The sequence below is a fragment of the Acipenser ruthenus genome, chromosome 4 (genome assembly GCF_902713425.1).
Source record: "Acipenser ruthenus chromosome 4, fAciRut3.2 maternal haplotype, whole genome shotgun sequence".
NCBI lineage: Eukaryota > Metazoa > Chordata > Actinopteri > Acipenseriformes > Acipenseridae > Acipenser > Acipenser ruthenus.
Window position 1 is genome coordinate 98,880,708 of NC_081192.1, and position 24,138 is coordinate 98,904,845.

General features: G+C 38.8%; 1 protein-coding gene across 2 annotated transcripts in view; it reads left to right on the forward strand.

The window, feature by feature from the left end:
• LOC117399526 (probable G-protein coupled receptor 158) overlaps positions 1 to 24,138 on the forward strand; it is an 88,216-nt gene that overhangs the window by 21,722 nt on the left and 42,356 nt on the right. For both annotated transcript variants that reach the window (XM_033998772.3, XM_033998773.3), the window contains exon 3: positions 22,008 to 22,110. In XM_033998772.3, coding sequence (XP_033854663.3) covers positions 22,008 to 22,110 — 103 coding nt within the window. The remainder of the gene's footprint in view (positions 1 to 22,007; positions 22,111 to 24,138) is intronic.

The following is a 24,138-nucleotide window of genomic DNA, read 5'->3' on the forward strand; positions in this document are numbered from 1 at the left end:
GCTTATTATAATATATAAGGACTGAACTGTATCATGAATAAACCTGTTTATCATTTTAATTCAGCATGAAGTGAGAATAAAATAATATTAGTCAATATGTAATTATAGGTGAATTGTAGACATCCATCATTTCAAACCGCTTCATCACAATGCTGTTAAGCTACTGTAAAAAAAAAAACAAAGTCAAGTAGAAAAGCAAGCAGGATTGGTCAACATTTTCTCCAGGAAGCTGCATGTCATATATTTATCATTTAATGAACTCTTATGAACGTAGCACACTTTTATACATGTACAGTATGTATGGGTCCTTTTAAATGAAATGATATTCTAGTAGCTGGACACTCATGTTTACACGACTCCGAGTGCAATCTCGTTTATGATGTTAGTACCCTGAGGCATGGCGGCAAAATGCTTGTTGAATACATTCAATAAAGACCCCCCCACACACACACACACACGCACACGCGCACACACACACACACTCACAATGACATGCTGTATACTTGTAATTATGAGTTTTAGAAGCGAATGCAGTGATACAGCTGGAGTTCATAGCTCCTCTGAAGCCTCTGATCAGTTCAGTGCCGCGGTGCTACCTTCTAATCCTTTAATTAGAGAAAGCGTCGAGATCAGACATGCGATCATAAGTGCCCAACTGCAGTTGCATCGCTTAGTACTGGATTAGATGGTACTGTACAGATTCTAGGAAGAGCCCTAGTAATATTCTGCTAGAGACAACAGCATCTGGGATTTCTGATGAGAATAAACTGACAAGAGAACGACTGCATAAACGTGACAATGATTTCATGCCATATGCTTACAGTCAATATTGCTTCTCAGTTGTGAGAAAACAGATATGTAAAAATTTATAGCACAGTTTATTATAACATCTTTAACTCTGGCAGGTATCATACTGGGCCGTTTTTATATAGCGCCTTTCATAGTGGACCACCACCACAAAGCGCTTTACAGAGGTAGGATGTGAACTGTGCATTACATGCAGAGTCACTTACAATAAGACATTGATTTAACATCTCATCTGCAGGATGGAGCACAAGGAGGTTAAGTGACTTGCTCAAGGTTACATACTGAGTCAGTCAGTGGCAGAGGTGGGATTTGAACCAGTGACCTTCTAGTTACAAGCCCTGGACTTTAATCACTGGACCACGCTGCCTCCATTAGTGTCACAACGATAGCAGAACAACTCCCCTGTGTTTAGAGGTAGGCAAGCTTCCTGTCTTCTTCCATTCCTCCCTCTCATGTTAATTTAAAAGAAAAACAATGTGTGTACTGTAAATAGCTAATAGCATATCACTGTAGGGTTATAGTAAATCCAGTAAAATAAAATATACCCAGTTCACTGCCTTGCGCAATATCCTATTAATGATAGTAATCGAGCTGATGCAAAAGTGTGGATTCATTTGACTTTAAACTGACCTTCAGTCCTGCAGTTTATGATATAGCTGAAAAGTCAGGTCAAAAATGTATACTGTAAAACAATGTCTTACGTCATTGTGTAATTTGCTGCCCCATTTGCTAAATGTACGTGGCAAGAATAGAGCTGAGGCACGTGTCCTCCATCATGGTGTAAAACTGAAGCATGAGCTTGTACTGCCGCACTGACCATTCATATTGATTTAGTGTCCTATGGTTTGGGATTTGTTGAAGCTCTCTTTCTTTCTAATGCCCTGTTTCCATCTGGAACTGGAACTGACTTGAAAGCAATTTTTTTTTACATCTGAAGCAAGAAAATATATATATATATAGTCTGGGAATTGACCTCTTAAATAGAGTTAACAGTTTTACAAGCAGCATTAATTCAGATGCCATATAACAGGATTTTGTTTGTCTTACAATCAATCATGTGTATTTGGGTAGAGCAACTTTACAACAGACATATGAACCAGAAATATTTCAGCGATTACAAACAGTGCAGTTTTCACACATTTCCATATAGTAGAATTTACTAGCTTTGAATGGTCATTCAACAGTGTACACACTCCACATTCCTTAAGGGTTATGATTCCTGTGCCAATATGATTACCTGCTCTAGAGAGGCAGCCTTTGGAGTCCCCCAGCTCTGCTGTCAGCCAGTCAATAATGAATCTGTCAGAATGAGTGATGGACACCCCTCTTGTCATTTAATAGACAAGCTGTTCCGATTTAGCCATTAGGATTGCTATTGGGCAGGTAAAACATGCTCTTTACTTGTCAACATTTCCATATAATGCTTAATACACAAAGGCAGAAATGTTTTTTTATGATTGATTTGAAAATGTATATACTTCTTCAAAATGGTGGTGTGGGAATGAAACAGCCACAGTTACAGATTTTATAACAAACAATTCTTAAAAAAACAGAAAAATGAAATCCTTCAACATTGGACAAGACTGCTTCAAGTCCATTCTTTTTTTTTTTTGCTTTTCAGTAATGCACTGGAAACCCGAAGACTATACTGTTATGTTGTCAGCAATTTTAGGAGTCAGGTACCTCAGACAATGAGGAAGTCCTCTTCAGTGAACCAGTCAGTGATAATCAGAGGAGAGGCTGACTATAATGCATTTCTACAGCATCAATATGGTCACCACCACTCTGAAAACTATGAGGCTAGATTAGCTACAACCTGAATTGCTGGCTATTTGTTTGTAACGTGTGTTCATCGTAAGTATTATGAATACGTTTTCTAAAAAATGAATCTGTCTTTAGATTTGTAAATACTCTATTGTTAACCGCTGGTGTTTGGTGACAATTATTCTAATAACACTCTTCATTTAAATGGAGGTAACTTGTTCACATTCTGCATAGCAGTAATATATAGTTCATGGTCTTCATATTAATTTATATGTTTTGAAATGGAATTAGTCTATTATCTTTTAGAATTACCTCCCCTCTTCAGATAAATGCAGGATAAATGATAAATGGTCTTGCAAATAAAGCTGAAAAACAATTGCTGCAAACCTTTTTATTGGGGATGATAGGCAGGGACATGAGTGTTACTGTGGTAGAAAACTAAGTGTTCAGTCAAACTAGAAATCAATCAACCAGTAAGTGCAATTTAGAGAAGAGTTTAACCTAGTTAGTGTCAAAACATTGAAAGCAGAGCAGTTACGCATATAAATACAGTTTATATGCCTCTGTAATTGGTAGGTATGATTTTTTATATTATTTATTTGCTATGCATGTTGTGTGACATCTTGCTTTGATGTGTGCATAAATGCTGTATTATCTGAAGTGTTATGTCTGGAACACAGTACCCCTCTGGATAGCTGCTTTATTAAGTAAATTAATAAAGGATCAGTAATTCTTCACTGGAGAAATCCAATATACATATTTTTTAATAAATAATGATGATTTGAAGTGAATTAAGGGCTTTGTAAATGCAGGATTCACATAGGGTATTGTAACTCCAATTATTTTTTTGGGTTCATTAATAAGGTTAGGGTTACAAAAAATATATATTAATCTCACTCAGTGCTAACTATGGCTGGATTTGAAGTCCCTAGGATGAAGGCAAGTCCTCCTGTAGTTCATTTCATTTTTTTATTGACCTGATTTTGTCCTTTTTTAGTGTATTGTATGTGGTTCAGTAACTGACAACAAACAGGACATGTTTAAAGTCTCAGCTTTGCCTTTTATTGAACTTAACTTGTATTTAATTGTTTTAATAGTAACATTATATACAGTACTATAGTTAAGTGAACATTTATTTTGTTCAGTGTACGAGAAGTGGATAAAACCAAGTCAAGATTTTTATACTAGCACTGGAGACACATGTCCTCAAGTAAACTCCACGCGTCCTCTAGTTATACTGGAGATATTAAGTGTCAAGTACAGTATGGAGAGCCGTAACTGGGCAGGCAATCATAAATTGTGTGTTTCTTTATACATACATATTTTAACGCATTATAAGAGCTACGTAATTATCAAATAAACTTGTTTTATAATGGTGCTGCTAAAAATAGCAAAAGGTTAGGGTCATTATTTAACCCTTACATCTTATTACATGTTAAAGCATTTGAACTACTACAGTATATCGATTTATTCAATGGATCATACTATTGTTATTTGACTGGGATACAGTACCACACTGTGGATGCCCTGTGTGCAAAGATCTGACCTCGATCTAAAGTATTAAAACTGTTCTGACTTTTTAATACAGTGACCTTCAATAGACTTTTATCACTTAACAATCAGTGACCTTATCAAGTGCCTGTTAATGGCCAAATTAGATTAATAGTCTGTCTTTTTTATCACTACTGTTCCCTTTACAAACTTGAATTTTGTGATTTAGCTTCGTCAAATAAAATGAACACAGAATAAAACTGAAACACACTGCCAAGTCACTCACCTACTATTCAAAATATAGATGAAAATGGCAACCAGCAAGAGATTGAAACCAAACCTGGAAAACTGTAAAGCATGTGTTTGTTTTGTGGTGCTACTTAAACAAACAAATATCATAGTAAACAACATTTTAGCAGGTTGTATATTTACCACTTGTGTGGAATCGTATACCATATTCATGTTTAAAACCTTAGCCAAGACACCACCTGCAGAGACTGATACATTATATTAATTTGTAATTTGTCATTATATTATTAATTCAAAGTGATTGGATTAAAGGTTATGGGCAACGTTCCCACAGATTCACATCTGTCGCGGGATAATGGAAGAGGGAATGAGTCACCTCAAGAAGTAAATTATAGTCACTGTCATAAACAGACATCTGTGCTTGACCGTGCGTATCCAAGCTCAATTGTTTCACAAATTACATTTTGAAATGTGCATGCTGGTATATTACAGTAACAGCCTTTATTGGAATAACCCCTCCCCTCAATAAAGCCCTTCAAAGATGTGTAATCAAAATACATAGTAAAAATGACTATACTTGAGGCTAAATGCACAATATTTAGGCAACAGAGTTGACTGGACACTGCTCTCTCTATAATTTTAGTTATTTCTCAATAATGGAATGGAAAATAAAGCATGCTTGTGACATCATACTCATTAAACCCACCTGATGCAACTCCTCAATACAAAAAAATAAAAAGTGTTTATTTGTAGTGATGGTTCTCCTTAATGCTGTCTCTTGGTTCACAGATGTACCTACACTCTGAGCATGCCTAGAGGTAGCCACTGGACACTTATAAACGTATTATAAGTCATTAAATCTAAATGAAATGTAAACAGACTCAAACAGATATTAACATTTAATCTGTTCATGTAGATTCTGTTGTGGTTTAAACATTTAGAATTCTTTGACATTGACATTCTGAGTGCAAGATCTACAGTCTCAGTGAAATTATAAGTGTAGTTGCTGCTAATAGATTCCAATTGGAACGTGACTCATGTAATGTTTTGATTGTCAGGTTGCCTCCAGTCTGGAGGAGTAATGTATCGACAGGACGCCTTCCTAAAGTCTCTTCTCACCTCTGGGGCAATGAGATTATTATGCTGGCTGTTCCTGAGGGTAAAACACTTTGACTACACTAACACTTTGTCAGACACGTTCAGCAAGCTCTTACCATCTATTATGTTGTGCAGTAGGGAATACCAATGATGCTTGACATGGCCCCATGCAATGCAACTCTTCGTGCTGCAGCTGTACACTGATGTACAATTTGATCATAACCAAGAGAAAATTTGATAATCTTCTTACACAAAATGCCTAATTCCTTAATGATAGCAGAGGAAGCGCTATGTTGTGAAACAACCTCAGGCCAGGGTTTCAATTATACAGTATAGGCTCATTTAAGTATCAATTGTGCCACATATGTTATGAAATCCTGGTATGAAAAACAATTTGATGTTATGTAAATAGGGCCTGTGTGGAAGGGTGGTGGGTAATTCACTGACACACACGGGAGACAAGTTTTATTTGCAAACACCGCACTGGTGCCCAGTTTTATTATTTTAGACGTTTGTCTTATTGCCCGCAGAGGGCGCTGTTGTCCGTGGCCTGAGTACTGACAACAGTACACAGGACCACAGGAATACCAATACTGGTAAAAGGGAAAATAAAACACAGTTATAAAACTACAAAATAAAGGTGCTGCTTAAGCAGTGCCCCCACTGCCGCTATGCCGGTCAGCTCGGGATCTCCGTCCTACGCTGATATGCACTATACACTGGGGTGGCCAAGGTTCCCCTATCACTACACACGTCCCCTTGGGAACATAACAAAAGATTTTAATAAAATTGTTTATTTATTGCTGGCTGTTTTCCTCAGCCATGCTTGCATGTTTTGGTCGCTCGCTCCAACCACTGGCCTTCTCAGCCAGCGTCTCTGTGTGTTTCCAAACCCGGCCACGCGAATGCACAACCAAGCGCAGTTCTTATGGGTCGAGCAATCCCCCAAGGCCTGCCTCTCAGCCACTCAGAGAGAGGGAAAGCCAACACACCCTCTACCCCACCTCTCCGTATCATTGCCATGACTGACAGGCGGATCCTGCAAGACTGCTGCCCTCTTCCTGCAGAACCACAGATACTCCAGATAGTCAGTACAGATCTCCCCTGTTACAGCCTGTTTTTGTAGTAAACTATAAAGTCTCCTACACCCCAGACACAGTGCAACAAGATAATAGAACCCAGAACACTGGGGTGACACTGGGGCGATGCTGGAGCAATACAAAATAAACAAGGATTGACATCTATTAGGCTTCTTACAAGTCCCTAAATTAAATGTGTGCGATTTTAGAGTTGTTTGGAGTGAAATACAACTTTGAGATGCTAACCCAGCATCTTAATATGGCTGCTCTAGTTGTTTTGTACATATCAGATTAATATATGCTCAAAAATGTACCATTGCTTTTGGCTGGGCGTACACATAATTGTGTATCTGTTGAATTGTATTCCCTTTTGCACTTATAAGGAAGTAGAAATGCAGCAGTCGTACAGGACATTTGTGATTATACAACAGTATAGGTAGTGTACTTATTCAAATGAATTACATATTACTTAACAAGGATGACAGCCCATTGAGAGATACATCTTATTTCTAAGGGGGACCTGGAAGACAACAGTAGCAGACAATTGTACCCAATCAGTTACAAACAAATGACAATCACATTGTTTTCATTATAAAAAAGATACATTGCAAAGTAACATCTACAGCTCTATCTTCTATTAGAGCACCCTCTACATGATGTAGATAGATAGGTGGATAAGTATAGGATCCTGGATTTATTTAGTGCCCCCCCCCCCCCCAAAGGCTTCATTGATTAAATCAAAGATTGAATAGATTCATCGCTTGTTATTTCCAGAGTCTGAATAAAGCAAAGACATTTTACGTTTTCTCAGGGAAAGGCAGCATTGATTTAAAAACAGCCACTGTAGGGAAAGGTTAATTTGTTCCTAATGTACAGTTTGGATAACGACATCAGAGAAAAAAAGACACAAAGCTACAAAAAAACAGTAAAGGAATATGCCAAGAAAAGAGTGATTTCACATTTGCGCATGATGGTACTTTACATCTTTCAAGGTTTATCGGTAAAGATAACAATTGTGCTTACAATGCATTCCTCCTCACGCTAATGTAAAGCAGATGTAGATCGAGGTACATGTTTGGCAACCTGGAATTGTTGTGGTCATCACTGCTGCCATATCCTCAATCAGCAGCACACATGGCTGGCCATGTCGGAATCACATGGTGCTCAGACTACCAGTGCATGCAGCTTTGTCATCACGATTCCTGCTCACAGTAATGTGTTTAATTAGCTGCTGCAGAGACAGGCAGGTGAACTTAATTATAGAAGGCAGATCTTAGAATGAAGTCAGGTTTACTGCAGATTAATTGTAGCTTTAGAACTGAGTGCAAACTGGAGAGAGAGAAAGAAATAGAGAGAGGGAGATAGCTACGATTATTATTTTAAATACCTTTGTGGACTTTAACGTATGGTGAACGTGACACCTGAAACAAATGCCTTACTAGATACCTGTCAAACATTTGAAACAGCCAGGAAACGGCCCTCTTGATGTAACCGTGGTATACGGTTTCTACACGGCCCTCTTGATGTAACCGTGGTATACGGTTTCTACACGGCCCTCTTGATGTAACCGTGGTATACGGTTTCTACACGGCCCTCTTGATGTAACCGTGGTATACGGTTTCTACACGGCCCTCTTGATGTAACCGTGGTATACGGTTTCTACACGGCCCTCTTGATGTAACCGTGGTATACGGTTTCTACACGGCCCTCTTGATGTAACCGTGGTATACGGTTTCTACACGGCCCTCTTGATGTAATCGTGGTATACGGTTTGTATACGGCCCTCTTGATGTAACCGTGGTATACGGTTTCTACACGGCCCTCTTGATGTAACCGTGGTATACGGTTTCTACACGGCCCTCTTGATGTAACCGTGGTATACGGTTTCTACACGGCCCTCTTGATGTAACCGTGGTATACAGTTTCTACACGGCCCTCTTGATGTAACCGTGGTATACGGTTTCTACACGGCCCTCTTGATGTAATCGTGGTATACGGTTTGTATACGGCCCTCTTGATGTAACCATGGTATACGGTTTCTACACGGCCCTCTTGATGTAACCGTGGTATACGGTTTCTACACGGCCCTCTTGATGTAATCGTGGTATACGGTTTGTATATGGCCCTCTTGATGTAACCGTGGTATACGGTTTGTATTTGCCACAGGAGAATGCCCCAGTGAAGGATATCTTTTACGTGAGTCCATCCTCCTAAGGCAAATAAAAACCGTATACCACGAACGATCAGTCAATATTGTGTTTCTACCATTTTTTTAATATAAATAGCAATACAATGTGTACATTTTTTAAAATATTAAGTCAATTAATTCAGGGATTATTTTACCTGCCGGATCTTTACTTTCATTGTCAGCAGACTATGCTTCGATGCAGATTCATTTCCAAGCCTGTTTAAGGCTGACATTCAGAAATTATTTCAGCCATTTGAAAGTTGTTATAAAACCCGAATTAGTGGTAGTATTGTTTGAAGTACCGAAGTGCAACTCTGTCCTGAATTTCAGCAGCACTCTCTGGATTGGAATGTAACCAAAGACACATTCGAAACAAGTCCCGGCAAGCATGCTATCCATCTTATATTATTCCACTTATAGAGTAAGTAGTGGGGTTCTGAAAAATATAGCGTTATACATCCCTGCGTGTTGCTACAACTGTTTAAATAACTGTGACAGTCTGGCTCGCAGTGGTGAGGTGGATGACGTCACGGACCAGGAAGTAACTGACACCAAAACAGTGGATGGGCGGGTGAAGCTGAATGCTACGGCACTCAGTGTATTATTAATAAACAAAACAAAAACAAAAGATTTAACAAAAAACCAAACAAAAGGGCACGAGGGCCAAACGAATAAACAAACAAGTAAGTGTCATGCTGGCTAATCCAGCACGTTTTAGCAATTGTTAATTATCTCTTATTCTCCTCACGCTCTTTCTCTCTCCGCTCTCCCGTACTCTCTACACTCAACCCCGAGTGCAGAGAGCTGCAGGTTTATATACTCTGGCCGAGGGGTTAACTAGTTGTTAATTATCTTATTATCCCTCGGCCAGAGTCTGCACGCGTTTGGTAAGGATGCATGACTGTCAGCTAGTTAAATAATCAGTAGCTGATCAGCCATGCATCCTCACAGGGTTTTTAAATATAATAAAAGACGCGGCGCTTTTATCCGCGCCGCAAACAAAAATACAAATAATAATACATAGGGGCGGGACACTCCGCCACAATAACGTACCTGTAATTTTTCTTTTCAATGTTAACATCCTGACAATTTTTTACACTTAGAACTTTAAAGTCAGTTTCAAAGCTCTTCACAAAATGGCCAGTCTAGTGCACTGGGGTTTGAGATCTGTCCTCTAAATCACTGCAGGAAGGGCGATAAAAAGGCAAAAAATCATACCGACTGCTCTAGCTTTTCTATTCCGTACCACGTCATGGAGGATTTTCAAAAGCTTGTAAATGATAACTCCAGTGTTAATGAACGAATCGGTATGTAGCATTGATTTGGGCATTTTCAAGCGGTCATTGTCCCTATTTCCTTATTAAATAGTCACGCTAATGTGATTTCCGAAATTATGTTGATTTATGAAATAATGTTAATATCTTAACGAGCAGTGCTTCTTGCGATTATTTCTTTTGTTTGCGTGGGAATTTAAAAGGAAATCCGTGTTGATTGTCATCATTTATCAGGAGTTAATTTGCACTTGGAAAACAAGATCAAGAAAAATGAATGGAAGCATAATTTGCTGTTTTGAAAACTACTAGCGTACAGGGAGGTGTGTCATGCAGAATGTACATTTATTTAGGTCACCATATATAAAATGCTGATTTATGATTATCTGGCGTGTCGGTAAAAATCGGACGGCAGAGATTTAAAAAAAAAAAAAAAATTAAATTCCATGGGTAGTTTCTCCTCATTCAGGTGGATATTTTGCCACATATACAACTCTTTTAATGTGCATTTTTCAATCTTTTTTTGGTTAAAAAGAAAAAAAATACCATAAGCCATCTTGGTTGGAATTTATTTTCTTATGATGACATCCACTTTTGTATTTATTTTAGTGTGTATGATTGTAGGCTATAAATACATACATTTCAAGTGCCATTGCTGTTTGTAGTTGTTAGTTATTATACATGTATACCATGTATGTAACACTTCATTATATATTTACTACGCGTTTAAAATTACGAGAGAACTCCCCAACCCAATACACAGTTTGTTTATAATTAACTTTTCGCTGAATTCCTCTAATCATGCATTTTCTCTGGTACTCTTTGCACACGATAAATAAACTCAACGTGATTAGAAGTAGCCACAGAACACTTACAGTATTCTAGGAACATTTTCTATGCATACAAGCAGTGTGAAGGTGAAAGTATACAACATTGTACATAAAGTGTGGGGGGAGTCTGACAACATTACAAATACATTTAGGCAAAATCCATGTCAATGATCTCGATCACATTCCTAGAGTATCGCTGTGTGCCCTTGACGTCTGTTCTTCGTTCTTGTGTGGATAAGACACAGCTGTTAAAATCCAAGGACACATTGCAAATCCGCAATCACCTAAGGAATCTTTATTGTAATATATAATATGGCGTTTTCTATACCAAGATTTCAGTTGTATAATTCAAATACAATCTATAGTAGATGTCAGCTGTCATTTAGAAATCTAACATGAAATACTGAACTACTATTGTGGCTTCTGGTAGAGTTTTGCGATATTATTTTGTAGTTTGATTACATGAAGTTAAATAAAAGATCTAAATTATTTTCATATATATATATATATATATATCAATCCTAAAATTCTAGGTGATGCACAACTTTTGGCCATAGCTGTAGAGTAATTAAAAAAAAAAAAAAAAAAAAAAAAAACAGTACTGTGCTGCAAACAAAACATGACTTGGACCATCTAACAAATCTGTTCTTCATTTTGATAACAATTCCCGGTACATTTACACCTCATTTGAAATGTAAAATATTTCATTTAAATGGGTACACAAAAGTAGTAGATTATGCTAGCCGGCCTTCCTAATATGTTTAGCCATTAACACTGGGGTTTTCATTTGCGTAAAAAACCCCCCAAAAACACACATTGTTTTAAAATCAGTTGATAAGCATCATTAACATTCAAGCATTAAAAGTGCGCAGCACTAAGAATGCGGGGTATTGGCAAAAGCAAACGACTTCACAAGTGGCAGTATTGAAAATGGCATGTCAAAATAAATGATACTGCAGTGATTTATAAAACAGCAATTAGTGCAACAGTCACAGTGATCTCTGTATACTGTATTGTGTTATATTTAAATAGGGGACATGTGTTAACAGTTTAGACAGGTCTGTTGTATTTTTAGATACATCTGGATGACTGTAGTTAGCATGTTTATTTTTGGGTTGGTTTTAAGTAGCTATCTATTAAAAATCACCACATTGCCAACAGTGGTTAAAATCCTTTCAGTGTTTATTGTGTGAGCTGTCATTCTGATTTAAGAGATTCTTCAAAAACTAGAAAACACTCGACTAGAGGTAAAGTGATATAGACTGTGCTGATACCAGTATGGATAATTGTAAAATAAAATCTAATAACTCATGGGTGATGCAACGTAACTGGTATTTATGACTAGAAATTGTACTGAATCTAAAAATGGGCCCAATTTTGATGAAACACAGTAAAATGCAAACCTAAGGGCAAAGTGCTATTTGCGCAGGATTACACTGATTATGCTCTAGGGAGTTTGCTGGGCGCTGACGGAATTATGTTAGACCAATTAAGAAAAAGGTGGGAAGGAAAAGCTGTTAGCAAATCAGAAGCAACTGACATTCTCTTTGCTGTGATCTTGATGAAGAAAAGTTTGCTCTTTATTGCCCTAGCACCATTTCTTAATGCTCTGTTTAGAAATATTTACGTTCATTGAACAATTTTGCATGTACGATTGCAGTGTTTCGATATATTCATAAATAGATATTTCTAATACATACTACCAGCCTTTTACAATAGAGCTTATTTACGATGTATATGGGAAGTGTGATTTGGAACATGGCTTCATTAACTAGTGCTGCTGTGAAGAATATAGATTTGCATGAAGGATTTTTATAAAATACATAGGCCTACACCTCATACAACATACTTTCTGGAAGTAATTTAGTTCAAAGTGTTTTCAATTTAAATATTCACTTCTTATGCTGCTGTTGGTCTTTAGAAAGTCTGCATATATGTTTCAAACCGAAACACAAAATATGAAATCATCTGGAATAAATTTCTTCCTAAAGGTATAAAATAGACTAGGGGTTTTATATTATTTAAGAAAACTTTTTATTTTTTAGAAACCTTCATTTAAACCACCATTCAAGTTTATGAAGCTCTTAGCCGTATTTTAAAAAATAAAACATTTATTTAACGCAATTTTGAGAAGGCTTGATTCACACTTTTTCTTGTGAAGAAGGTAAAGGACTGTTCTTTTTCCCTGCAAAAATCTGGGCCCATGTTACTTTAATAAGGAACTTCCCTTTTTTATGCTGAAACTACAGGACAGGTACATTCATACATTCCTTAAAAAACAGCTCCTTAACTGTTAGAATTAAAGAGAAAGTAGCTTAAAATCACATTACATTTAACTTCCCCTTCTTTTTATGATCCAGACATTTTCCCTGTGAGTCTATTTCAGTAATCCTTAGACCAAATGCAGGCAGAGATATGAAAGAAATGTGTGCCTACATATCCCTTGAAACTGATTATTTATACCTGTCCTTAAACAAACCTCTAAATAGTACTGTGAACTGGTCAAACAGCACTTGAAATAGCACTTGACTACTGACCTTAATCCTTTGTATAAAGCAAACTTCAGTAGAGCTGCCAAGTGCAAGGTTTGGAGTGCAAGAAATTTCCACAATGCATTGTGCCTTGCTGTCTTGCATGAGCTTGGGAATTGGAGCTTGTTCATTTAAGGATAAGAGAAATGAACTCTAGACATTTCTCGAATGCTGCGGTAGATGATTGCAGCTCCTGACATGTAAAATGCAGTTTCTTCAACATTGTGTGTCGTGCTTGTGAGGCTTTCATCTCAGTAATAAGGGTGCTTTCTTTTAAAGCACGACAAGACGTTCTTCCATCCAGATGATTTAATTGGATTCTACTAAAGCAGAGCTTGTAGGTTTCATGAAGCAAAGTCTCTACACGTTCTGAATTTCTTACACTGGGCGACACGTCCATGCTGCCTACACTTATATAACTGACATCTGCTGAGAGGCAGCTTGGAAACAAATGAGGGAAGATCAAAATAAGTGAGGATGGGGCAACTCTTTATCGACACAGATTTATTTTTGTGTATCTTGAAAGGCTGATTTCCTAACTTTGTAGGTGAAACGTATCCTATATTGCGGCATGGAATTAAATATAGCATTGTCACAAAGACGGCTAGAGTGGGTGGCGTCAGACCAGAGAGGAATATACAGACAGAGACGGTGGTTGTGATGATGAGCTGAGTGCAATGGCTGCACTCAGCGTTTATTAACAAAATAAAAAGGTTTAACAGTACAAAAACACAGGACACGGCACTGGTAGGCAAAATAAAGAGACGAACAAAACGGACTAGACAGTGCACAGACAGACGAACAAAACACGGTGAGCAGATAACACTAATATTTACGTTCTTATTTTACGTTTCTCCTTCTCTCTCTCTCCCGTTCTCCACTCACCGAACACCTAACCCTGAGTGAAAGAAACGTGCATCTATATATACTGTTGTGCTGGGATTCAATTACCAATTAATTATTCACTTGAATCCCAGCACGTGAATTAATTCTGTGCAACCCCGTGCTCACATAATACATATTTTATCTGCACGTGAAGTGATGTGCCATCCTCGTGCCTAAATATAATTATACACTTTAAATATACGTGAAACACAGACCCGTTTATATCCCGTGTACCAATCTATACACCAACATTAACATACGCACGCATACATACACAAAACACACAAATGCACACAGGGGCGGGGCACTTTGCCACACATGTTTTGCTTTTTTTGAGTCATTGTTTGCTTGATGTTTGGCTGAAAGAATATGTGGGTGATGTGTACAGTACCGTTGCCTGTGATTACTTCACTTTGCTTATATAATGGCTTGGTAAAGTCCCGGTCATTTAAAAATAAATAAACAAATAAAATGAGGCTTATATCATCCTTTTCTAAATCTACTGTTTTAATGTGTGTACAGCACAGATTGCTGTTGAAAATGAAGTGTCTAAAAACAGTTTGAAATTAAATTAATCCTACAGGAAATGACATGGAGTTTGCCTTTCCTGACAGACTTTATTCACTTGATAATGCCCCTGGAACCAGAGTTCAATTTATAACTGATTTAACCATCCTCACAATGGAGTTCATTAAGCCTAATAAATGATGAGATTTAATGGGAATGTGCTCTATGGTTTATTGCAGCCATTGTATTGCCACCTCTGAGCCAGGTCCACAGCCACGCTTTATATGCACATGCAATTGATACCACACATCACAATGCAGACCAAGTGTTTCATGCTAAAATAGATTTACATTTTATTGAGATTAACCTGGATGTTCAGAAGTGTAGAGGTCTGACAGAATGTGGAAACTGAAGGGGTGGGGCCTGGGGGTTGGGCAGTACCCACCCTCTTACTTTACCAGGGGTCTGAAGGTGCCTCGAGCTGGAAAGCACCGGAACCCATCGGAACACTATTCCGGTACATTTTTCTATAGGCAGAACGTTGACTTAAGAATTACCTTAAAAATCTCTACCGATGTGTTATGAAAATGCTTATATGGCGCCCGACCGGTCTAATTTGGCTGCCTGGGCACCAATGAAGCGATTCCTTTTTCCGTGGGGAAATCAAATTAGTCTTTCCGGTAAATAGGCACTAGGAACAAAAATTCCCGATTCCCTAAATACCATTTTTGATGGTGCACTCTGAATCGGAGTCTGATAACTGGCGAGTATTTTAAATGTTTGTCTGACTTTAGAAAATAGGAAAAATGCGTCCTATGACTGTGGCCATAAACACAGGTATAAAGCTGCTTTATACATCGGTCAGTGTAGAGACGCGGGGTTTGGAATAAACGACTGACCTTGCTTTTATGATTTAATATATTAGAAAAGCATAAATAAGTGTTACACATTTATTTTTTAAAAAAACAACACTGGTAATTAATGTTATAAACTATTTATTTGAGTATCTGCTTTGCTTGTTTTTTTCTCATAACCTGCAGTAGATCTTTTTTTTATCGATGAGATCAAGGAAAAAAAATATATTCAGAATGTAGTGTACAATTAAATTGTCCAAAACTGTCGGCAGATAGTCTTTTAAAATACATTTAAAAACAATTCAAATTGTACTGATACAGTTCTTAAATTGGTGACGAATACAAAATAACTGAGCGTTTGTGCGATTCGTAATTTTTTGAAATGCAGAGCTCCAGATAAAAGACATGGAGGATGTGATACACTGTACAGGGCATCGTGGTGATTGAAGTTCTGCACCGCCATCCTGTCTGTCACCAACTCACTAAAGTGTGCCCGAGCTGCCTCTCTCTCCTCTGTCCTAATTCTCCTCGACCTCTCTGCTGCCTTTGACACTGTTGATCACTCTATTCTACTATCATCTCTCGCTGACCTGGGGATCTCTGGCACTGCTCTGGCCTGGTTCTCCTCCTACCTCTCCAATCGCACTTACCAGGTAACCTGGCGTGGAGCAACCTCCACACCTCACCCTCTCTTAACTGGAGTCCCCCAAGGGTCAGTCTTGGGTCCTCTCCTGTTCTCTCTCTACACCCTCTGCCTGGGCCCCCTCATCGCATCCTATGGTTTCTCATATCATTTCTATGCTGATGATGCTCAGATTTTCCTCTCCTTCCCCACCTCTGACTCTACCATCTCCTCCCGTATCTCTTCCTGTCTGTCTGCTATTTCCTCCTGGATGCACTCGCATCACCTCAAACTCAACCTCTCTAAATCTGACCTCCTTTTCTTTCCCTCCTCCTCCCCCTCCTCTGATCTCTCTATCTCTGTTCCTCTGGAATCTACCACACTCTCTCCCTCTTCCTCCGCTAAGAACCTCGGAGTCACCCTGGACCCCTGCCTCTCTTATTCCCAGCACATCTCCACTCTGGCACGCACTTGCCGATTCTTCCTGAGCAACATCCAAAGAATCCGACCCTTCCTCACCAACTACGCTACCCAGCTCTTGGTCCAGGCCCTGGTACTCTCCCGCCTAGACTACTGCAACTCCCTCCTGGCTGGCCTCCCTGCATCCGCCACCCGTCCGCTCCAGCTCATCCAGAACTCTGCTGCCCGCCTGGTGTTCTCTCTGCCTCGCTTCGCCCATGCTACTCCACTACTCCGCTCACTCCACTGGATCCCGATCACCGCTCGCATCCAGTTCAAGACTCTAGTACTAGCCTACAGATGCCTTGACCAGACTGCACCCAGCTACCTCCAGACCCTCATCTCTCCCTACACCCCCACTCGACCTCTCCACTCCGCCTGCACTAGAAGACTGGCTCTACCTCCGCTACGCTCCCCTGCCTCCAGAGCCTGCTCCTTCTCCACCCTTGCTCCGCAGTGGTGGAATGACCTTCCTACAGATGTCAGGACTGCCCAGTCCCTGACCACATTCCGGTGCCTCCTTAAGACTCACCTCTTCAAACAGCACCTGTAGAACTCCTCTGTTTGTATCCTGGGACACTATCACCCTTCATTTAAATGTGCTTTATTTTGCTCTTATCTGCCCCCTATTTTACTGCATTTAATCCTGTACTTCAGAATACTGTAATCTGCCAAGTGTTTAACCTGTAGTATTTTGTATTTAATCATATCCTGATGTAACTATCACTATTATCTGCTGTATTATTGAATTGTGGTTTGTCACACTTGTACTTTGCTTGAACAAAAGTTATTGTATTTCTTGCTCTTATTGTATTACTTGTATTGTAACACTTAATGTATTTGCTTACGATTGTAAGTCGCCCTGGATAAGGGTGTCTGCTAAGAAATAAATAATAATAATAATAATAATAACTGAAGATGACCTCATAATCGAAAGCAATAGAAAAAAACATGCAGGATAAAAATAACCAAAAAATAACCACACCACCAAAGACTACATTTACCTAGATGCTTTCAAAACAAGCCAAATGTGGCTGGAAAACCACCAATCTGGCAGCACTGATCAAGGGGGAGTAGCCTAAAAGTCACATGCGAGACGCATACATTACCTATTACATGTTACCTCAAGTTCAATGTACAAATAAAATGTGAATTCGTATCATTTGTTTTAGAAAAATCTATATTTTAATTGCCATTCTGGTACTTTTAAGATTTAGGACTACACCACTGCTTCTAAAATTGTAATCGGTTTAAAGAAATTAACAATGGTATAATGTCACATTTCCAGGGCAGAATAACCAAAGAGGCATTTTAAAATTAAGACAGATCTTCCATGTTTTGAAATTAAGCACAGTGGTGGTTCAGGCAGGGAACTCACTTTTAACCTTAGATCAAAATCACGTAAACCAAGCATATTTTAGGCGCTTCCAATACCAGATCAAATTGTCAAACGAATATAGTATCTTTTTTGTCCTTCGATAAACAATAGGGCCAATGATAGTCAAGGAAAGCATTTATATCCTACCCCAATCCATTACATCCCTGCTGTGCATCAGAGTTCGCCTCCTCCTCCGCAGCCTCTGCCTGCTTTGGGCTTTGTCTAACGGGGAGGGCAACCATCCTGTCCCCCCACCTGTGGCTTTCCTACAGTCAGCCTCTCCACTTATCTTCGAGCTAATTTATGGGTAGGGGTACCTCAAAAGGCAAGGCCAAAGGTCAAATAATTTTGGTGTAAAAAAAAAATTATATATATATATATATATATATATATATATATATATATACAGACGTGCTCAAATTTGTTGGTACCCTTACAGCTCATTGAAATAATGCTTCATTCCTCCTTAAAAGTGATGAAATTAAAAGCTATTTTATCATGTATACTTGCATGCCTTTGGTATGTCATAGAATAAAGCAAAGAAGCTGTGAAAAGAGATGAATTACTGCTTATTCTACAAAGATATTCTAAAATGGCCTGGACACATTTGTTGGTACCCCTTAGAAAAGATAATAAATAATTGGATTATAGTGATATTTCAAACTAATTAGTTTCTTTAATTAGTATCACACATGTCTCCAATCTTGTAATCAGTCATTCAGCCTATTTAAATGGAGAAAAGTAGTCACTGTGCTGTTTGGTATCATTGTGCACACCACACTGAACATGGACCAGAGAAAGCAAATGAGAGAGTTGTCTGAGGAGATCAGAAAGAAAATAATAGACAAGCATGGTAAAGGTAAAGGCTACAAGACCATCTCCAAGCAGCTTGATGTTCCTGTGACAACAGTTGCAAATATTATTAAGAAGTTTAAGTTCCGTGGAACTGTAGTTAACCTCCCTGGGCGCGGCCGCAAGAGGAAAATCGACCCCAGATTGAACAGAAGGATAGTGCGAATGGTAGAAAAAGAACCAAGGATAACTGCCAAAGAGATACAAGCTGAACTCCAAGGTGAAGGTACGTCAGTTTCTGATCGCACCATCCGTCGCTTTTTGAGCGAAAGTGGGCTCCATGGAAGAAGACCCAGGAGGACTCCACTTTTGACAGAAAAACATAAAAAAGCCAGACTGGAATTTGCTAAAATGCATATTGACAAGCCACAATCCTTCTGGGAGAATGTCCTTTGGACAGATGAGTCAAAACTGGAGCTTTTTGGCAAGTCACATCAGCTCTATGTTCACAGACGAAAAAATGAAGCTTTCAAAGAAAAGAACACCATACCTACAGTGAAACATGGAGGAGGCTCGGTTATGTTTTGGGGCTGCTTTGCTGTGCCTGGCACAGGGTGCCTTGAATCTGTGCAGGGCACAATGAAATCTCAAGACTATCAAGGCATTCTGGAGCGAAACGTACTGCCCAGTGTCAGAAAGCTCTGTCTCAGTCGCAGGTCATGGGTCCTCCAACAGGATAATGACCCAAAACACATAGCTAAAAGCACCCAAGAATGGATAAGAACAAAACATTGGACTATTCTGAAGTGGCCTTCTATGAGTCCTGATCTGAATCCTATCGAACATCTATGGAAAGAGCTGAAACATGCAGTCTGGAGAAGGCACCCATCAAACCTGAGACAGCTGGAGCAGTTTGCTCAGGAAGAGTGGGCCAGACTACCTGTTAACAGGTGCAGAAGTCTCATTGACAGCTACAGAAAACGTTTGATTGCAGTGATTGCCTCTAAAGGTTGTGCAACAAAATATTAGGTTAGCGGTCCCATCATTTTTGTCCATGCCATTTTCATTTGTTTTATTATTTACAATATTATGTTGAATAAAAAATCAAAAGCAAAGTCTGATTTCTATTAAATATGGAATAAACAATGGTGGATGCCAATTACTTTTGTCAGTTTCAAGTTATTTCAGAGAAAATTGTGCATTCTTCGTTTTTTGTGGAGGGGTACCAACAAATTTGAGCACGTCTGTATATATATATATATATATATATATATATATATATATATATATATATATATATATATATATATATAATGTAGTAGTGTAGTCTAGTCTAAACTTTAATAAATAATCTATCGCATGAGTTTCCTGACTGAACAGTGGATACCAGCCTGTGCAAAAGTGTTCTGTGATTAAAGCCCTGAAGAAATCCTTCAAAGAAAGGGCATCAATAACAAATACAGTCGTATGGCCACATAATAAAATTTTGAATATATATATATAATGGTAATACAGTGCTTCAACTGTAGAGACCTGTCCACAGCTTTAGAGTTCATGCCATGGGAATATTCAGACTATTTTTCATTAATATTTCAAAAGGCAATGTACAGGCCTGAATGACCCCTTTGCTGAGAAACCTCACGAGATCACCGCTTCCCAGAGATCAATTCATATTTACAGGCTTATTTAGTGTCTGTCAAGTTCAATTGCAGGTGTTGTTCAATGTATTTATCTGCCACATTGTTGAACCTCTGGCCATATCAATGGTGTACACTGTCTTATCATTTGTTGCACACTTTATATTATTGCAGATTCTTTTATAAAATCTATTTTAGTATTTGAATATTGTTAACAAATGTAAAACATAACTGATTTTTGAGAACGAGAAAAGGACTCTGTGTATGTATGGGGGACAGGGTGGCATACAGAGGGTCTGTAGAGATCATGCACTTTATTGGTTCCATTGCCAGAGCACAGTAAAAATGACTCTGTGTATGTATGGGGGACAGGGTGGCATACAGAGGGTCTGTAGAGATCATGCACATTATTGGTTCCATTGCCAGAGCACAGTGAAAAGGACTCTGTGTATGTATGGGGAACAGGGTGGCATACAGAGGGTCTGTAGAGATCATGCACTTTATTGGTTCCATTGCCAGAGCACAGTGAAAAGGACTCTGTGTATGTATGGGGACATGGTGGCATACAGAGGGTCTGTAGAGATCATGCACTTTATTGGTTCCATTGCCAGAGCACAGTGAAAAGGACTCTGTGTATGTATGGGGGACATGGTGGCATACAGAGGGTCTGTAGAGATCATGCACTTTATTGGTTCCATTGCCAGAGCACAGTGAAAAGGACTCTGTGTATGTATGGGGGACAGGGTGGCATACAGAGGGTCTGTAGAGATCATGCACTTTATTGGTTCCATTGCCAGAGCACAGTGAAAAGGACTCTGTGTATGTATGGGGGACAGGGTGGCATACAGAGGGTCTGTAGAGATCATGCACTTTATTGGTTCCATTGCCAGAGCACAGTGAAAAGGACTCTGTGTATGTATGGGGGACAGGGTGGCATACAGAGGGTCTGTAGAGATCATGCACTTTATTGGTTCCATTGCCAGAGCACAGTGAAAAGGACTCTGTGTATGTATGGGGAACAGGGTGGCATACAGAGGGTCTGTAGAGATCATGCACTTTATTGGTTCCATTGCCAGAGCACAGTGAAAAGGACTCTGTGTATGTATGGGGGACAGGGTGGCATACAGAGGGTCTGTAGAGATCATGCACTTTATTGGTTCCATTGCCAGAGCACAGTGAAAACGTGAGTGAATTGTATTACGGCAGGAAAAAAGCATCAGCTCACAACAATCCCCAGAGACACAACATTAGCACTGGGGTAAAAAAAACAACCCTATTGATTATTCTAATACATTGTGTAAGTATGGAGTTAGCATTGCATGTCCATATCATTTAGGTGATTCACAAGGAATTACATTTAAATTCTCACCAGAGCATTGTACTGTGACAACGCTAAATGTAATCACAGAAGTGGAGTAATACAAATAGCATTAGAAATAGAGCCCATAATTTATACTATTGTCCTGTATTCCTATTTTTAAGGGGGAACATGCAGTTACAAATACACACTGTATAGATATTCATCAACATTCCCATTAAGAAAGTTATTTTCTTTTTTTTCCCAGTGCAAACCAATTAAAGGACTTGGATTTGTTCTTGATGCGTACCAATGCGTCTGCAGACATGGATTCTACCATCCCAGTCGACTCTCAGTCAATGGCTATACAAGTAAGTGCCCCTTGCCTCAGAAATAAGGATACCATTAATAATGCACCATTCCTTTTTTTACCCCTATCAGGGTTACACAATCAATTCCCCTTGGCCCGGGGGTTTGGGGTTATATACCCATATAAAGAGTCTCAGCCCTGCTGTTTTGTCACCAGTATTGCTGCAGAGAATCCAGAAAACATACCTCATTTTAACAAGCTTTATTTATAGAATAAAGCGAATACAAAAGCTTTCTACTGGGGATATGAATGTCCTCCCTGGTTCATAATGTAAGAAACTGAGAGGGTTAGGAGATATGTTGGGGGATGGTTTGGCAGCTTGTTGTTTAAAAAGTATTCTGTGAAGGGGAATGGTATTGTCTCATAGTGCACAATGATTGTGCTCTGGAAAGTAAAGGACTTCATTGTAGAACACAATGTCAACAGCAGAACATCTCATTCAGGTGAGACATCAGGATCTCAGAGAGGTCATGAAGACAACACACACCAGAGAAATAGAACCTACCCAGTGCCAGTCAAGTGGTGGTTTCTGAATCCTCTGAATAAACATGATTTCTGTAGTGGTTAAAAGGTAGAGTGACCATATAGCTCCAGGTTGACAGTTCAAATTGCAATGAATTCTGGTGCTTGTCATCTGGCATCTGTTAAAGAAAACAGACCGGTAGAAGCATTCAGATGTTGAAAACCCTGAACTGTACCAGACTGCCCCAGTAAACCTGGAGCCAAACAGTGTAGTAAACCTAGAAAATCGGGGGGGGGGGGGGGGGGGGGGGGGTTAGGGAGGCCCAGTGCCTAACCCATTAGGTCATTCCTCTTAGAAAACTTTAACAAAATCACCTAGCTAGTACAACATTTTATCAAGTATATTAGAGAAGAAGGTCTTTGTGAAAGTTTTTATATTTTCAGAGTAATCTAGGAATCCATCCTTTTATATGTTTTTATATAAGGTAGGGAGAAGAACATTGTTTGGGAAAATTTGGCGGTGGTCTGTTACTTCCACCCTGTTCTATTTAAATAACAGTTGTTCAGATTATCCCAAACAGTGACAATTTAACTGGACAGTTTTTGCATTTAATTGTACTGCTCCTCATTGCAGTTCCTCCACAAATGTTCAATTGTCCTCCAATAGTGTTTCAGCTCCACTTGGCCCCTTGTTCCATATAGGCAAGGGGGCTCTCCTTAGTGATTTTCTTAGCTGAGGCTTGGGACACATTAAACACCAAGATATAGCTGCTTAGATTTAAAAGCAAGCCTTAGGGAAGTGAACGTATGTAAGGTTACATTCTGAAGTGTTTATATTTAATTACATTTCACTTCATCATTTTCTGTCTCTTAAAGAACCCACAGTGAACGGCCATGAGTTGTCTCTTACTAAAAGAGCTTGAATTCCCTTAAAAAGTTGACCATAGTGAAACCATAACAAAGGCATAGTTAAAGCATGGGTAAGCATTGTAAAGCACAAAGAAGTTAATGCATAAAACTGCAAAAATGCTGTGAAAAAATACTGTGGTACATGTTATAAGAGATAATAAGGTAAGCTGTGTCTGTGATTCTGATTGGCACACTGTGATTGAAAGCAGATCTGTTTTAAAATGCTGTTTTATCTGTACTTTAGTTGCGTGGGTAGCTGTTTTATATTTAGCCCCTCAACTTCTCTGATCTACCTGATTGTTGAGTAAGTCTATTTGTTTTTCTGAAAATTCAGTTAAAGCTTTTCTAAGATTTATAGAATCAGACTGAACCTGTTGGACATGGTAAAAAAAAGGCCATAAAATCTTAGTGTTTTTTTTGGTGTTTACTGCACAAAACTGCCCTAAGCCATGCAAAAAGCTTCTATTATTTTTGTTTTTATAAACTGGAAAAGCAAAATAGCAACTAGTGTCAGCATTAGAAATAATAAATAAGGAAATACAGAAATGGTACATATGAAGGTCACAATATAATTAATTTAGCATGCTGTTGTTTTTATCTTTTGAAGTGCAGCAGTGCACGATCCAGAGCTTGTGCAAGGAACAAAGATAAGAATTTA